Raw genomic sequence first — 17,142 nt, 5'->3', positions numbered from 1 at the left:
TCCCGGCCCCGCCGGTCCCGCCCCGAGCCCCGGCCCGGCCCCGATCCCGGCCCGGCCCCGCCCCGCCGCACAGCGCCCCCTGTCGGCCCCGCCGCCACACCGGGAGCGCAGCGGGCCCGGCCCGGCACCGAACCCGGCAGCGGAACCCGCGACCCCGACTCGGACCCCGGCCCCGGCCCCTGCCCCGAGCCCGGCCCGGCGGAGCGGGCTGACCGCTTGTCCGGTAACTTTCACGTTTATTGGGGTCGTGCATGTGCCCCCGCAGCGCCCGCCACCCCCGCCGTGCCCTTGCCCAGCCTGGCTCGGAGCCCGGAACCGGCACCACGGAAAAGGAACCGGAACAGTCTGAGCAGCTCAGGGCAGCTGGACCCTCCCTGCCGTGCCCACAGCACATCCCAAATCCATCAGAGCATCCCCCCGGGAGATGCAGGAGCCCAGGTGTATTCCCCATCCCAGACAGGGGATGGGAATTTTGGCCGTCAGCAATGCCAGCTGAGCGGGGCAGGATGCTGCAGCATCACACCACGGAGAACATCCCGCCTGGGAAGTGGTAACGGAGGAGTAACGCCTTTGTAACTGCAAGGACAGCGTCACCACAGCCACCTCAGGCTTTCAGAGCAGCCGAGTTTCAGTTCTGAGCAGCGCCTGCCCCACTTCTGGCCTGTGCTACGTCCACGGGAGGAAGTTGCAGTGCAGGACCAGCCCCAGCAGCCAGTAGCCCAGGAAGAACCCCAGGATGCTCTTGCTGAGGGGGGTGATCGATCGCCAGTTCAGCAGCAGCCTCACAACGGGGTTGTCCGAGGTCCCTTTCCCACAGGAACTGTGAAATTTACCCAGAGGAGGCTTCCCAGAGGCTGGGTTATCAGTCCCTGTGCTCCAGAGTAAAGGTTCGTGCTCCAAAAGCAGGTGAGCTGAGAACCAGTACAGGATGGGCGAGGAGGAGCCAAGGAACCGGGTCAGCACCTGGGGACGACAAGCAGAGGAGAAATCACCCAAACTGCTGTGCTGTCACTGCCCCAGCCCCTGGACAAGGAATCGCCCCTGTCCTACCTGCACGTGCATGCAGAAGAACCCGAACGCCAGCAGGGCTGTGCTGTGCACCACGTACACAAAGGCAGCGGGGCCACAGAATCCATCTCTTGCCTTTCCCCTCTCTTCAGCCTTGCTCCTCACCAGACCAAGAGTCAGGCAGTGCCGGGGGTTTGCGCTGACGTAGGTCCAGGCAGCCCACGAGCACAGAAGGGTGACAGGCAGAGCAAGCAGGAAATTTGGGATCTGCCTGAGCTCAAAGTACCTTAGAAAGCCCACGTTCCAGTAAGCGTCCTGGATGTAGGAATAGACCAGGGGGAAGCGCTGGGAGCACCAGGGGGGTTTGGCCTCACCCACGCCTGCCACACGGTAGCCCTTGTCCCGTGCCAGCTGCAGCAGTGCCTCGGGGACAGCCTGCGCCAGGCCCGTGCTGGGCTTGCAGAACCTCACGTAGGCGTAGTACTGGAACAAGGCAAAAGGCAGGGAAATCCCGGCACACGCCAGGGCTGCCGAAGCCACCAGGCCGAGGGCCTGCTTCCACAGCACGGGCAGCTCCCTCAGGGACAGCGCTGCGCCCTGCAGCTGCAGCACGAAGCGCCCGACGCTCGAGTAGAGCACGAAGCCGGCATTGACCAGCCCGTTGGCGCGGGCCCCGGCAGCCAGGGCGAAGAGCAGCGCGCTGAGCCAGCGGCGCCCCTTCTCCAGCTGCCACATGGCGCCGAAGGCCAGCGCGGCGAAGGCACTCTCCGAGTAGGCCGCGGCCATGAAGACGCCGGCCGGGCTGAGGGAGAAGAGCAGCGCGGCCAGGAAGGCCTGGCGGGGCCTGCGCAGCACGGCCCGGCCCAGCGCCAGCAGCGCGGCGGCCGCCAGCACCGCCAGCAGCGCGTTGAGCAGCGCGGCCGCCAGCAGCAGCCGGCCCCGGGGCTGCAGCGGCACCGGGCACGGCAGCAGCGCCGCCAGCAGCCGCAGCCCCAGCGGGAAGAGCGGCAGGAAGGCGCAGTTGTGCTCCAGCAGGTAGCCGCGCTCGGCGATGAACAGGAAATGCTCGGCGTCCCAGCGGCCCAGCCCGCCCAGCAGCCGCTCCAGCAGCGCGTCCCACGGGCCCCGCGCGCCCGACCGCGGCGGGGAGAAGGCGTCGGCAGCGTGGTCCGGGATCAGCGCGTTAAACACGGCCTGGAAAACAAGGGGAGTGCGGGGCTGGAGGCTGGCAGAGATGGCAGACAGGGCTGCAGGCTGGCAGAGATGCTCCGGTACCCAGAGCTCCTGGCACTCCAACAAGGGGTGAGGGTGGCACCAAGGCCGGAGCCCAAGATGCCCACGAGGCTGTGAAAAGGTGCACGCACAACCCTTTTGGAGTGTTTGCATCTCAACAGAATAACGCTCTGGGATGCAGCATGAATCCCTGCAGAAGTGGCCAGGGAAAGCTGCTCACGGCTATGATTGGGCTCTGTGCTGGCTGTCACAACCAAGCTCTCCCATGCTCAGAGCAGGATGTCTCTGGAAATAAGACTCATGAGGAATGTACAGGAGGAGATTATTGTTCCTTTTCTGTGGATAAACACACTTTGAGCCAAACCAGCGTCTTGCAGCAGCAGCATAAAAACACAGCAAGTCACGAGGAAATGAATGCAATTTTACTTAACAGCAACCTGTAAGCTGGCTGTGGACAGTCTGTTGGCTCTCCAGAGAGGAAGATCTCCCCATTGTGCAGAAGCAGCTCACGGATCTCTGGGGTGCAGCAGGGAGGATCTGGGAGCAGCAAACCCCAGCAGAGCTCCCTGGCTGGGGGATGGACTTGCCTGCAGCAGCAGCGCCAGGGCCCGGCAGCGCAGCGCGAACCACACCACCTCCCGGAGCTGGGGGTCTGCCCTGCTCCACAGCTCCATCCCACGGCCAGGAACCGCCTCAGGAGGTCACCGCGGCCAGGGGAATCCTCCTTCCGGTTCGGGAAACCTGGGTGGGTGAACACAGAGGACAAAGAAAGGGATTTCTGTCAATTTTGTACCGTTATTTACTATCAGGCACTTGAAAGGTGCAAGTCTCTGTCAACAAGAAAGTCGCTTCTGGAAGAGATCAGGGATCTGGGAGATAATGCAGAGACCTCTTTGATACTGTTCCTACTGAAAAAAACATCCCTGACTTGTTAAGCTTGGCCAAGACACTGAGGGAGAGAGGCTATTGCATGTTCTCTGAGCCCGGGCTGGGGTAAATCCCTGGAGCAGACAGGCTGCTCAGCTGCCTCAGCAGGAGCTCCAGCAGCTGGAGCCAAGCATCCTCACACACATCCAGTGCCAGTGAATGGGATCTAAGACTCTTTTTCTTGGAATGGAGACAGAATTCCTGTGGACTGTGAGCGTAACCCCCGTGTGAGCAGTTGCTGAGTGGGGCTGCCAGGAGCTCCCTCCTCTCTGCTGCTCCCTGTTTGCCCCTGGGAAGCCAGGAATGGATTTACTCAGCTGGTTCCATGGCAGCAGCTCTGCCAGAGCAGGGTGGAACTCGGGCACACAGCTTCCCCCAGCACAGGCAGCACGCAAACTCTGTGCCACCACCTGCAATTCTCCACTATTTTGGCAAAGCTCCTGGCACTTGTCTGTTGGGCACACTGCACATTCTCAATCCAGCTGTCCACCTCCTCCCCGCAAACCTCCCTGAGGGATTTCAGCCTCTCTGTTCAGTGCCTGCATATCCTGGGTGCCGTGGTGGCCCAGCTCTGATCCCCTGGCCCTGAACCATGGCAGGCAGGCAGGATCTGCTCTGCAGCTCTTTAAGATAAAACATTTCTTCCGTTGGTTCCCTGGCCACCAACTGCTGATCAGTTAGAGAAACACAAAGCCCACAGCTCTCGCTGGGTGCCATGACACCACATCCTGCCCTTCTGTCTGCTCCAGCCCTCTGCAGCACACAGAGAGCCCCAAATCCATCGCTCCACAACCTAAAACCACTGACATTTCCCTCGTGCCATCGTGGAGAGAAAACCCTGCCAGGCTGAACCTGCACGAGAGGTCAGAGAGCAAATCATCAGCAAGGCAAAAACCAAGATCCAGACCGGCTCACTGACAGCTCCAATCCCCAACCACAGGGTTTTGCTTCCTATTTAACCACTAATAAAAGTTTTGGGGTTGCTCCTATTCCCCCTGTGCTCCCCAGCACTCACAAAGCAACTGGTGGGAGGCACATTCTCCTGCATCACGAAGCTGTGACGTTATTTTAAGCGAGGGGACACTTCAACCCAGCTGTAAACCCTTTTAAAGCACATTCACAGCTGCAAATCCTATTAAAGCACAGCGGCAGAAATTGTCCCGGCACTTTAAATATAGGTTTTTTTCAAAAAGCAGAGAAAAAGCCTCGCCTGAATGTGCCAAGAGAGCTCAAAGCAAACAGCTTTAAAAAGCCTGTTCCTGTCACGACGCAGCACACCTTACAGAGCGAAGCCTTCAAAAGAGCTGCAGCCCACAAGCCCCGTTTGGATCCAGAACGCAGCGTCGGGAGTGGCCCTGCCCCAAAAATCCTGTGGGAAACAGCACCTGCACGAACACAAAAAGGAGAGGGAGAAAGGCGTTAAAAATACTCCAGCAGAAAAACGTGCAAAGTCTGATTTAAAGATGTTTTCCTCTCTGGGTGCTGCGCTTCCCTCGGCTCTCAGCTGCGAATCAGAAGTTTTCCAAACGTCTCAGTTTGGAAGCGGCGCTGAGAGGGGGATGCGCGCAGGGCCGGAGCGGAGGCCGGTGCAGGAGCGCGGGACGGGAGCGGCGGCTCCGGGCAGCCGCAGTGCGGGGCAGGGACCAGCCGGGGGCAGCAGCCGCCCGCCGCAGCGGCCGGGTCCGGGAGATGCTGCCGCCCGCATCCCCAGCGCGGTCTGGGTACCCGGTACCTCCCGTCCCAGCGCGGTCCGGGCACCGGCACCTCCCCAGCCTGCTGTGAGACTCAACAGACCCTCCAGACACGTTCTAAACCCCTTCTAAGCAGGACGATTTTGGAATTCCCGTCTGCCTGGTGCTGTTCCTGCGGGCCTGGCGCTCTCGGCCATCCCTGCTGCCCGCTCCGGCTGCGGCAGCGCTGCCCCGGGTCTGGGTGCGAACGGGAGCGGGTCTGTCCCGGGCGGCAGCGCACGGGTGAGCGGAGCCCGCTCTGCGTCAGAGGCCAGGGAGGGACAGCTCCCGTTAAACTGAGGGGGCACGGACCGACCGGCCCCGGGCACACGGGGCTGTCCCGGGCCGCCTCCGGCCCCGCCGGTGCCGCTCCTGCCGCCGCCGAGGCCGTACGGCACTGCCCGGACGCGAACCCCGCCCGACCCGGCCCCTCCGGCCTCACCGTGCGGCTCCTGCCGGTCCTGGGGCCGGGCTGAAGGCGGCGGGGACCCCGGCTCCGGTCCCGGCTCAGATCCCGCTCCCGTTTCCGGCCCCAGTCGCGGTTCACGTCCCGGTCCCGGTCCCGGTTCAGATCCCGGTGCCGGTTCCGGGCCCGCAGCGCCCCCTTGCGGAGATACAGAGGGAGCAGTGCCCGCCCCCCTCCCCGCGGCGCATGCGCGGCCCCCTGGCACCGCCCACTGCCCCCTGCGCGCGCAGCTTCCGGCCGCGCCCCTTCCGGCGGCGCGCGCATGCGGGGAAGGGGCGGGCGGCGCCATCTTTGTTGAGGGCGGGCGGGGGAGCCGGGCCGGCACCGGAACCGGGGCTGGAAACCGGGGCTGGGAACGGAACAGGCCCAGGGCTGTGTCCCACCCGCAGCAGCACAAGCTCCCGGGGCGGCAGGGCGGGCCCGCGGGAGCCGCGCCCTGCGGGGTGTCGGGACGGCACGGGGGGACGGCCCTCGCTCCCAGCCCCGCGGGCGGGGCGGCCACAATGCCGATCCCTCACGATCTGCGGCCGAATCGTTCCATTCCTAGGGCAGTTCGTTACACGCCTCTCTCTGGCCCGACCTCTCTGCCGTTCCCCGTTTCTGCCAGCAAAGGGGAAAACTTGAGTTCTGCCGGAGCCCTCAGTAAAGTGCTCAGGGTTCGGCCCGGCCCGAATCCACCCGGGGCTGAAGGAGAAACCATTAAGGAGCCCTAAGCGCTTTCACTGGGCATCAGCCTTGGAAGAACTCACCTTTTCTTTGCTGGCAAAAAATGGGGAACGGCAGAGTGACTGGGGTCCAAAGGTGAAGGAATTCCTGGGATGGAAGGATTTGGGTACAGATCGGGCCCAAAGCACCAAGGGTTTGAACTGCGGGCAGGTGTGGCTCCCCCAGTGCCACGCTGTTCTCATTTTACTCATTTCTCATCTCTGCCCTTCATTTCACAGCTTGAGAAGTGCCCAGCTGCTGTGGCTGTGCCCACACAAGTGACAGGGAGCAGAATTCCTCTCCTTGGATTAGCTGGGTGCAGAATTCTGGTGAAATGGGCCTCGGGGAGCACTCCTGCCTCTCCTCCCTCCCAGCCGTGAGCCATTACCTGCCTCCAGGTCACTGCTGGCTCCTTTCTGTCCAGGAAAAGCAGCAGAACTCCCACCTGCTTTCATCAGGTTCAGCTCCTGGAACACACAAGGGACTGTCAGGGCAGCTTGGGTGCCCCGGAGTCCAGCAGAATCCTGGGTGCCAGCGTTTCCCAAAGCCAAGGAAGCCCAGCACGGTTCCTGCCTTCTGAGCAATCCTCTGAAGGACTCTCCTGACAGGAGCAGCTCCCACCGCTCCTGCTGACAGACAAGACTTTTCAGGAAAAAGCTCTTTGATTTTGGCACAGTCGCTCCCAGGAATCTGAAGTCTGAGGAACGAAGGCTCTGGGAACTGAGAGCTCCTGAGGAGAGGACTGGGAAGATAAAACAAGGGGAATTTCTGAACAAAAATGACGTTTGCCTTTAAAAAAAGCTGTTTTTCCTTTAATGAGCAGTTCCAGCTACCCGACTTGCAGCATCCGCTGAGGACAGAGCCTGGGGCTAAATGAAATACATCCTTCCACAGCCCTGAAACTGCAGATCCTCATCCAGGGAGCCTGAGCTCGGCTACTTGCTGCAGGAAAGCCTGGGAGCTCTGTCTGCTGGAAAGCCCCGGCTCGGGAGGAAGTCAAGAGTCTGTGCCACACTCCCAAGAAAAGGTGAAAAATGCGAGGGGAAGGAAAATTTTCCACTTTACAGAGCTGGGAGGGAGCTGCCTCCCTTCCCTCCCTGGCAGCCACAGCTTCACCTCACGCTGCAGATCCCGAGCCTGGGCAGCTGCTAAGGAAAAATTCCAGCAGGGAAAGTGAAGTCAGAGCAAGCGGCATCAGAGCAGGGCAGGCCTCGGGCATCACCAGCACCGAGCTGCCCTCCCTGTCCTGCCAATAAAAAAAACCCTTACAAACATCTTACCAAGATTTAATGTACATTTATTCTTAACACGTGGAACATATAGTATAAAGATTTCATACTGAATAAATGATATTCATTAAGCCAAAAAAGGAAAAAAGGGAGGAATTTACATCAAGTTTTTAGCTACATCGTCTGAAATACAAATATGCAGAATTCATCACTGAAAAATCTCAATTGTGTTTCTTCATCAGGAACTTCAACTGAACCTAGAACTTTTTCACACCTCGATTAGAAAGAAAACAAAAACAGGAAAAAAATAAACTATAAGTTGATTGGCTGCTGAGACAGCAATGACTTTATACACAGAGACCTGTACAGCATCCTCCAGGGAGGGATGTCTGGCAAGAGATTAAATAATTGTGTCTCGCTTTTGCAGGTCATCAACTCGTTAACTCGTCATACTATAAAGGGTGGGAGGGGACAAAACTGCAGGAGTCTCAGGGTATGTGCAATGTACAACGTCATATATATATACACACGTGGCAGCGCTGGGCTGCAGCTAAAGGTTAAAACCAGTTCTAAGAGGTGATCTCAGGGTTATTCATACAATCAAGGAGGAAGAGAGAAAGAGGTCAGGGTGTTGTAGGTTCACACATTATACTTTGGGGGAAAAGCCTTTTTTTCTCCTCAACATTAACTAAAAACATTTTTAAAAACTACAGCTTGCTGCTGATCCAGCGTTTTTTTCTTTTTTTTTTATCCATGTGAGACATTATTACAGTATGTTTACAGTTTAAGGTGTACAGTACATGGAGTTCTACACGCTACTGCACAGGCCTCCCTTGGACAAGGTCTGTTCACAACTGGTAACTTCTTGGTTCCTGCAAGATTGTGAATGTACAACGATAAACCACACAGAGTTCAGCAGTCACTTTTTGTCCTTCAGAGTTTACCATTAAAAACAGTTATGAAAGTGGTGCCTGTCAATGGGATAACACGGCAAGTCGTCTTTCCCCAAACTCACTGTAAACGACAGTAACTTTGGTTAAAATAAAAAAAGTCTTCTATGTAGACAGAACTTTGTCTCCTTTAGTAAGGGATTGGGGACAAATCTGAGGGGCAGGGAGGGGGAGAGGGGCCGGGGAGATCCTTCCCCGAGGGAGAAGCAGGACAGCGCAGGGCAGACAGTGGATTCTGAGGTGGTTTTGCATAAATAAAGGGCAACAGTCAGTTTCTAAGTTCTCCACTCACGCACACGCACACGGGGGCTCGGATCCCACAGCTGTCATGACTGGCCAATTAAAAACAGTACATCACAAATAACTTGTGAAACCAAAGAGTTCATCAAAGGCGACACGGAGATGTCCAAGAGCCGCGACTCGTACAAGGTGAACTCCGAGTGGTTCTCGTCCACCTTGGCCAGGGCCAGCAGCGCGCGGGCGGCGCGGCGCATCATGTCCACGCTGGTGGCCTCGAAGGGCGGGCTCTGCATGTGCATCAGCCCCGCCTGGCTCTGCTGGAACTGCGTGGCGGCCAGGCTGTCCTCCAGGAAGCCCAGCAGGTTGCCAATGCTGCCCTTCTGCACGGCGATGGCTCTGGCGGCCAGGCTGTCCCCCTGGGCCAGGTTGGCCAGCAGCACCACGGCCATCTCCCGGCACACCGGGTTCTTTCTGTCACTGAGGAACCGCACCATGGTGCTGTACAGCTTCTCCAGGCGGCTGAAGGGCGGCGTGGCCAGGATCAAATCCACGTTGTTGTCCTGGATGCTGAGCTTGCTGAGTGTTTCCAAAACCAGTCTCTGAGGGGAGAGGACAGCGTTGGGTCCCAGTGTCGGAAAGGGATCCTGGGCCTCTGCTGAGGGACACACTGCCCAGTGGAGGAGTCCATCCAGGATAGGCAAACAGATGCTTTCCGGGTAAGGGGAGAGGTCCAGCTGCCCAGAAATGTTGGCCAACGTGACCAGTGTGTTTTCACGCAGCATCTCCAAACAGTCCCACCACCACTCCACCTTGTTGCAGCTCACCCCTTGGTCCTGCTCCTCCTCCTTCTCGTAGGTCAGGGGCGCCTGTTTGCGTTCCGGATGCTTGTGGTGAAGGAGGATCAGTTTCCCTAGAATCAGCAGCAGCCCAGGGTGTTTGGACATTTCAAAGTCATTGCCTGGCACAAACGATAAACTCCTGATGATGTTGGAGACGCAGATGCAGCGCTTGGCCAGAGAGTCCTGCCAGTCCAGGAGGGTGCAGAGCGGTGTCTCGTCCTTACTGTGGGGCTCATCCTCCAGGATTTTTATATTTCTGTGGCTCTGAGCTGGACTGATGACAAAGGGAAACTTGCTGCTCTCCTTGGCCGTTTCCGAGGCTTTGCCCTCCTCCTCCTCGCCCGCCAGGGAGCCCGGGCGTGCCGAGAGCATGTCATCCATGGTGGCAGTTATCCTCTTCTCCGCGGAGCCGTCGGGCGCGGGAGCCTCCCCTTCCCTGGGGCTCGGGTTGCTCTCGGCTGCTGAACGTTTCCTCAGGGCAGAGGAGCAGGAAGCTCGTTTGTGAGGCAAGGGCAGCTCGGTCTTGCTCTCGAAGTGTGTCTGGATGTGCTCGGTGGTGTCCCCGCCGCCGATGCGCCAGTGCAGGAGCCCGCTGTCGAACTCCTGCACCCGGCCCAGCTTGTCTGAGTAATCCACCACAAAGGGGTCATTCTTCTGCACCACCTTCACTGGAAGCTTGTCAAATTTACTCACTAGCTTCTCCTCGCTGCTCTCCAGAGGTACTTTGTCCTTGCTCGAAAACGCGGCCTCCTCTTCTTCCTCATCCTCCTCTTCCTCCTCACAGTTCAGGCTCCGTGGCTCGTCGTCCTCCTCCCCTTCTTCAGGGGAGGAAGCTGAAGATTTGCAGAACCTTTCTGGATCTAATAGTGTTCTTTGCCCTGGGTCTCCTACCTCATATTCCTTCAGGATTCCAAAGATCTCAATCAGGCAGCGCCGGAAATATTCCACCAGGAGTTCCAGCAAGCCTGGCAGCTACATGGGGGCAGGAAGGAACAGCGATCAGAAAACAACTCCCCGGGAAGGCCTTTGCGCACACACAGATCACTCAGGCCAGGGAGTGACCACTCACAGCTGCTCACACCCCACGCTCCAGGTACAGAGGCTGCATGAGCTGCTCATTGACACCTGGCTGACAGAAACCCCTGCAGCATCAGCACTTCAAAGACCTGTCCCAGAGAGCATCTGCACCCACCTGGCTGAGGTTGAAGGTCATTATGCTGTTGTCATCATAGAGCAGGATGTTTATGGTATCTAAGGCCCACGTACTTTCAGCCAGCAGCCCCGACTTCAGAGACATCATCACTCTCCAGGCTTCAGGAGTTCCTGTAACATAAACACATGACACTTCCAGCTCCTGGAGTTTCAAAACAAAAAGGAGACACTTGATACTGATTTGAACCTGTGAAGAGCAGAGCCTGGTTAAGATGACAGTAGACATCTACCACCAACCTGCCCACAGGCAATGCCAGAATAAGGGCTCAGGACACAATTAACCTGTAAAAATGCCTTTTTTTTTCAAAGCCAGCAGAGCCCCTCTGTACTGAAGGGCCAAGGCAGCACCAATCCCTCAGAAGGCTCCAGCAGGAGGGCAGGAGGTTCCTCTTACCGATATCTTTTGCCGTCAGCCGCCTCCTCTGCTTCAGCACGGGTTGCGTGGCCTCCACGGAGCCGGGCGGGAAGGTGATGTCCCGTCGGATCATGGGGGGCTGCACAGCTGCTGGTGTGATGTGCGAGGCAGGCACGGGCGGCCCCGCCTTCTGCATCTTCATCCCCGAGTGCAGGAACGGGGATTTACTGGGAGAAGTGCGGTTCTCCAGAGGTCTGGGCAGAGGTGCTGGGCTGGATACCTGAGGAATGTGATTCTGCATGCTGGGGGGGGTCTGGTAGTTGGACTGGGGGGGCCTGGTCATGGGGGGCACGGGGGCGGAGGGGCCGTAAGGAGGTTGCCTGTTCCCGTGGGAAGGCCATGGTCCCTCGTGGTTGACCCTCTGGTCTGAATGCAGGATTTCATCCGTTCGAGCCACCCCGTGGTAGGCGGGGCCCTGCGGCGCCGCGCCCGAGCTCTGCCGGTTGGGGTAGCTGCCGTAGCCCAGCTCGTTCCTGCCCTGCCACAGGGCCCCTTGCTGGGGACCCTCGGGCGCCGGCTGGAGGGGGCCCCCCATCATCTGGGGGGGGATGTTCTGCTGGGCGCCGGAGCCGGGGGCGGCCGAGACGCGCTCCCTGCCGAACTGGAAGGGGAACTGGCTCTGGCCGGGGCGGCGCTCGGCCGGGTACGTGCTGCCGTACTGGTTGTACAGGTCCTGCTGCGGCGAGGGCTGCGCCGGCGGCTGCTGGCTGGGCTGCTGCGGCTGCGCCGGGGGCAGCTGCTGCTGCGGCTGGCCCTGCCCCGAGCTGTAGGGAACGTTGTAGAGCTCGCCCTCGTGCCGCTTGGCGGGCAGCCCGTAGCTGCCGTCCATCGGCCGCTTGTAGTTCTGCGGGGACAGAAAGGCACAGACGGGGTCGGGTGAGTGGGAGTTTGGGATTGCTTCTCTGCAAGGGGCTGCACAGGGAGTTGGCGCAATCACCATCCCTGGAGCTCTCCAAGAAACACCTGAATGTGGCTCTCAGTGCTCTGCCCTGGGTGATGTGGTGGTGATCGGTCACACCTTGGACTCATGGATCCCAGAGGTCGTTTCCACCCTCGCTGATTCCATGAAACAAAAAGCCAAACCTCTGGGCAGAGTCCCCAGAGCCAGAGGATCTGCCCCACGGCATGGCCTGGGAGAGGCTCTGTCTCCTTGCTGGCTGTACCCGATGTGAAAGTTGGATCACTTGTTCCATTTCACAAGCCACGGCCAATTCCTTGTGGCTGCCTGGGGAGGTTCCCTGTGGATTCCACAAGGATGCCTCGGGGGCAGGAGTCTGCCCACAGAAAGGACTTTCCTGCAGAAAGGGCTCAGCTCTACTCTGCATTCACCACAAACCAGACCAGACATTGGCACTTGCTTCCTTCCACATCCAGGAATTTTATCAGACCCTATTTCTCTCATTTCCCAGGTTTCTGCTCAAGTATCAGACAAAATGCATTAAAAACTGTTGTACTTCCTGCTTCTTCCTTTCCTGTGGATTTCAAAACACTTTGCTGAAAGGAGCAAGAAGGCTTCTCACCCCTAATTCTTTAAAGTGCAAATGGAGAAAACAGCCAACTGCTGCCCAAATTAAAATCCAGGCTCTCTCTTGCCTCCAAGGTCTGAGCTGTAGCTGCTGTGGAGGCTATTCAGACACTCCACGGTCGTAACTGGCTTCAGATGGAGCTCTAGGGCTTCAAAGATGACAAGTTCCAGAGTAACTCGAACTCTTGGCTCCGAGCCCTGTGGCTCTGGTTGCAGAGCCAAACTGCAGAGCAGTTGGAATTATTCTTAGCACAGCTCAGTGAGTGCCCTCTCTATACTCTCCTAAACCATAGGACTTAAAATTATCAGGAAAACATTATGGGTCCTGGCACGGATACAAAGAGCAAGTCGTATGTGAGGATTATGGGAAGGGATCCACGTTCATTCAAACTGTCCTGAAACAAACCTGATGGGTTTGGGAACAGCAAGGAGGAGGAGGAGGCAGCAGGGCCATGGAGTCTGAAGCCTCTGGCTGCAGGATGGGAAAGGGAAGAACCAAAACAATCCCCTGGTTTGTGCAGAACAATCCACTTGAAACAGCTCTCCTGAATGATCCAGGACTTACTCCAAAGAAAGTCATCACTTGGACCAAAAGTGTTACAGAAACAGGATGGGATTCACAAAGTTCCAGAGGGACAGAGAAGCCCAATAAAGCTCCCTGACCTTCTGCTACCTGACCAGAGCATGCAAACCACACAACCTCCATTCTCAGAACACTGTTTTGTTAACACGGCACTGGGAATGTCAATTAAAACTTTTACAATTGTTTTCAAAATCAGGTTGGACAGGGCTTAGAGCTCCCTGGGAAGTTGTCCCTGCCCATGGCAGGGGGTGGCCCTGGATGGGCTTTAAGGTCCCTTTACCCAAGCCACTGTGTGATTCTGTGATGAGGTACCCAATTCCTCACATTCATAAAGCAAATGCACAGCCCTGAGAGTTTCCATCTTCCCCTCTTCACAAAGAGCACAGGTAAAACTCCCAGTTGAGCCAGCTGGGATCCCTGGATCACCCACCTGCTGCTGCTGCTGATACATGGTGGTTTGCTGGCTGGGGAAGGGGCTGCCCGAGGATGTGCCTTGAGTGGAGAATTGATTGCCATAGGAATCATGTCTGGAGAAGAGAGAGATGTGTCAGTGTCCCTGTCACGGGCTGGCAGCCCTGGCTGGGGACAGCAGCCCCTGGCACAGACCTTTGCTGCTGCTGCTGCTGCTGGGGGTAGCGGCTGGGCGAGTACATGCCCGAGTCGGGCGCGGCGGGCAGGATGCTGGGCTGGGGGGTGCCAGTGCCCAGGCTGCCCTCGGGCCCCAGCCCCGGCTCCGTCCTGTGGGGAGAGACAGAGAGAGCCCCATGGGCACTCAGGACCGGGCAAAGGGACAGAGAGAGCCCCACGGGCACTCAGGACCGGGCAAAGGGACAGAGAGAGCCCCACGGGCACTCAGGACCCAGGGAAACAGACCGAGAGAGCCCCACGGGCAGGCATTCAGGAGCCTGCGTGGCACAGGCTGCTCAGCACAGCCGTGGCAGTGGGCAGAGGTGCCCGAGGTGCCCCGGGGAGGACAGGATAGGGCAGGGCAGGGCAGGGTGGGGCAGGAAGGGCAGCACCCACCTGACTCTGTCGTAGGGGGCTCCGTAGGAGTAGTGCTGCCGCTGGCCCATGGCCATGTTGCCCATGCCGGGGCCGGCGGCGCGGTTGTAAGGGTCACCCATGCCACTGTTGGGGCCCTGCCCTGAGGACATGAAGGGGTCGCTTCCTGGAGCTGCAAGAGAAAAAGAACCACTGAACACACCCTTAGGGAAAGACACCTGAGGCTCTGGGCAGGAAGGGCGAGCAGGGGGTGTCCTGCAGCGTTTCCAGCACCCAGCCAGGCAGGGATGGGGGCTCCAGGAGAGGATGATCCCTCACCTTTCCTCATACTGCTGTAGGGATCTTTATTTGGCTCGTAAGACATGCGACCCATCATGTCAGAGGTATTCATGCTGGGCTGGTACCCTGGATTTGGAGTCATGGAGTTCCGTTTCTGGAACGTGGGATCACTGCCGTCTGCAAAGGCATCCTGAAGGCCCACCGAGTTACTCCTGCTCCAAAAAAGCCCCACAAACACCACATTACAGTGGTCCATGACAGTCCTCAGGATACTCTTCCTCACATGCTCCCTCTCAGGTGCTGCCACCCCCTCCAAGGGCCAGAGCTCAGAGGAACTGTCCCTCCACAATGCTATCCTCAGACCCAACTCCAAGATTAAATAACCTTCACACATGATGTTGCTGTCAGCCATGAGGGAAGGAGCCAAGCTGTGGAGTCCCACCAAAACAGACACCCAAGGCCCCAACATCTGCAGCAATGACCCAGAGGTGTCACCCCCAGCAGCGGTGCCATACCTGATGCCTGGCAAAGGCGGCATCTGACTGTGAGGCGTCGAGGCTGGAGTTGGTGGCTTCAAGTCCCCTCCTTCTGCCATGGAGCTGCTGGTGGACTGAGGTGTCTGAGGGCCCTGCATGGAGCCTGAACCCGCTGCAAGAGGAGGAACATGGGGTGAGCAGCCTTGCACCCTCCCAGAGTCCTTTGAGGAAGAGACAGATGAAATATGACCAAGAAAGCACGAGGAGCTCAGCAGTTCAAGGACAGGCTGGGCCAGGCTCCCCAGAAGAACCCAAAGGTGACAGGTTGTGTCTCTGCTCATCTTAACCCTGTTCCCTTTTCCACACCATGGCCCTGTGTGGTGCTTCCCACGTTATCCTGTCAGAGCTGATGCTCTGGAGGGCACCACGTGGCAGGAACGTGGGGCTTCTGCCAAGTGACAACAACCCCTGATGTGCCTGTCACCTTCACATCCCCCAGCCAGGATGGAGGGCTGGAACGCTGTCCTGGGAGCCCCAGGATCTCCCCAGCCATGGAAACCACAGCTGAAGGAGGCTCCTCTGCCTGCTCTGCCCTCCCAGAGCAGTGAATTCACCAGTGAAGCACCACTCCCAAGGATTCCTGGAACAGGGAATGCGCACAAAACCCGTCCAGCAGGTTCCCTGCAAGCCCCAGCTTTCTGCTCCACTGAGCCTTGACCAAACCCCCCTGTGCAATCCAGCAATCCAGCTGTGCTGCAGCTCCAGCAGCTCTCCCCTGGCCCGGGATCGCTGTGACAGCATCAGCTCAGGTTCAGCCGCTCCTCGCAGCTGGCAAGAGCTGAACTCTTAATTAATGTTTCCATTAGTTCCGTCCCCAGCACCCGATATCCCTCAGCCTCAGCCCTGCCGGCTGATGAGTCATTTCAGCTATTCATTAAAATCCTCCGAGGTCACGTCCAGGCCACGTTTGTTTACACCCCACCTTCCTGGCACCCTGTCCTGTGCTCTGCGACTCCCTCGGCCGCGAGGGCTGCAGGAGGAAGGGCAGCAGGAGCTCCTTCACTCACAGCCCCTCCCTGGCAGCCCAGCCCTGCTGAATCCCCCAGGAATGGCTCTGGAGGAGTCCCTGAGACATTCCCCGAGATATTCCCCAGACATTCCCTGCCTGCTGCCATTTGGTGTTTGTCCCCAGCTCCCGCTGTCCCTCCCACTCACAAACTCACCCGGAGCTGGAGCAGGGCCAGCTCCACGCTCTGGGAATTCCAACCTAAGGTGCCTCCCCGGGGACTCTGCCAGAGGAAACTCCCGGTGCCCATGAGGGAGCTCTCAGTTCCCTCTGGCCACCATCTCTGGGGCACTGCTGGCTGCTGAGGGTGTGATGGACATGGACGAGCTCTGGCACCAGGAGCTCCACCTCTGCAGCCCCAGGAAGGGTTAATGGAGAGCAGCACGGTGCAACCCTCACCATTCCCAAAGTTCTGCAGGAGTTAATTGGGCAGAATAGGCTGAAATGAAGAGCGAGCCAATGCCAACAGGTTGTGAGGTCTGCAAGGAGAGCAAACCACGTCTGTGGGACAGCAGAGCCCTTCAACCAAATGATGAAATGGCTTCAAAACGTCCCCCTGTTGTCCACAAACAGGTTCCCAAACAGGGAATTTATTCTCATCCAGGCGATTCCCTGGGGACAGGACTGTGTGGGGCCCTGGAAGAGCAGCATCCACACTGCCCTAGGGCTCCTCAACTGGAGCTGGGCTGACAGAGCAATTTCTGTCTGCCCCACACCCCCAGGCCCTGGGAGGACGAAAAGGAAAGTGAAAGAGGAGCAGGGACAGCTGAGTGATTCAGCAGAAAGCATCAGAGCCACCAGCCAGGCTGCAGTGCTGCCCTGCACGTTCCCAGTGTGGGAGTTGGAGCACCCAGAGAAGGGTTTGAGCTGGAAATGCAGCAGGGTCCTCCCAGAGCAGGACCCAAACGTGCAGAGTTTGGGGTAAGAGCCCTGCAAATTCCTCCTGCTGAAGCAGGAGCTCAGCCCAGAAGGCAGAGCCAGGCCCTTCCCAAACACCACGTGAGCTAAAACAAAACAAAATCTGATGCAGCACCTAATCCACTCTGACACACACCTAGAGCTACAGCAAGTCTAAAGTGGCTTCCTAAAAGTCTCAGCTCTCTCCAAATAAACTCCAAATGCTCTCAACATCTTTGTTCCACTGCACTGGGGGGCAAGAAAGAGGTTTTGGAAATAGAGTGGGATTGGATTTGTGGTGTAGTTTGGGCAGAACTCAGACCCACTTTGGACAGAGGTTCAGTCTAATGGCACAGAAGT

At 58.2% G+C, this 17,142-nt stretch overlaps 2 protein-coding genes across 3 annotated transcripts in view; both read right to left on the bottom strand.

The window, feature by feature from the left end:
• Window positions 1-358: 358 nt before the first annotated feature.
• On the bottom strand, window positions 359-5,544 carry PIGV (phosphatidylinositol glycan anchor biosynthesis class V). The gene is made up of 5 exons (XM_058819725.1): window positions 5,341-5,544; window positions 4,447-4,553; window positions 2,829-2,982; window positions 1,051-2,202; window positions 359-963 (listed from the first exon to the last, which is right to left on the bottom strand). Exons 3-5 carry the CDS (start codon window positions 2,913-2,915, stop codon window positions 667-669), a joined length of 1,536 nt encoding a protein of 511 aa, XP_058675708.1. The 5' UTR covers window positions 2,916-2,982; window positions 4,447-4,553; window positions 5,341-5,544; the 3' UTR covers window positions 359-666.
• A 1,810-nt stretch (window positions 5,545-7,354) lies between these two features.
• ARID1A (AT-rich interaction domain 1A) overlaps window positions 7,355-17,142 on the bottom strand; it is a 53,149-nt gene continuing 43,361 nt past the window's right edge. The window contains exons 13-21 of one of the 2 annotated variants that reach the window (XM_058819634.1): window positions 14,859-14,991; window positions 14,383-14,555; window positions 14,086-14,236; window positions 13,669-13,800; window positions 13,493-13,589; window positions 10,934-11,798; window positions 10,520-10,650; window positions 8,545-10,299; window positions 7,355-8,312 (exon numbers count right to left, since the gene is read on the bottom strand). In XM_058819634.1, the coding sequence (XP_058675617.1) occupies window positions 8,575-10,299; window positions 10,520-10,650; window positions 10,934-11,798; window positions 13,493-13,589; window positions 13,669-13,800; window positions 14,086-14,236; window positions 14,383-14,555; window positions 14,859-14,991 (3,407 nt within the window). In that variant the 3' untranslated portion in view covers window positions 7,355-8,312; window positions 8,545-8,574. Of the gene's footprint in view, window positions 10,300-10,519; window positions 10,651-10,933; window positions 11,799-13,492; window positions 13,590-13,668; window positions 13,801-14,085; window positions 14,237-14,382; window positions 14,556-14,858; window positions 14,992-17,142 lie in introns of both variants that reach the window. The other variant, XM_058819633.1, reaches the window with a different exon arrangement.

The sequence above is a fragment of the Ammospiza caudacuta genome, chromosome 25, assembly GCF_027887145.1.
Source record: "Ammospiza caudacuta isolate bAmmCau1 chromosome 25, bAmmCau1.pri, whole genome shotgun sequence".
Lineage (NCBI taxonomy): Eukaryota > Metazoa > Chordata > Aves > Passeriformes > Passerellidae > Ammospiza > Ammospiza caudacuta.
Note: the sequence above shows the minus strand (reverse complement) of the source record. Positions and strands in the feature narration are given on the sequence as shown.

Bases quoted from the DNA above. Each gene is read 5' to 3' on its own strand.
- PIGV (XM_058819725.1), bottom strand. From the start codon at position 2,915: ATGGAGCTGTGGAGCAGGGCAGACCCCCAGCTCCGGGAGGTGGTGTGG. The intron at 2,203-2,828 runs GCAAGTCCATCC...CTTGTTTTCCAG, and splicing joins CCCTGGCGCTGCTGCTGCAG to GCCGTGTTTAACGCGCTGAT. The intron at 964-1,050 runs GTAGGACAGGGG...TGTCGTCCCCAG, and splicing joins TCTTCTGCATGCACGTGCAG to GTGCTGACCCGGTTCCTTGG.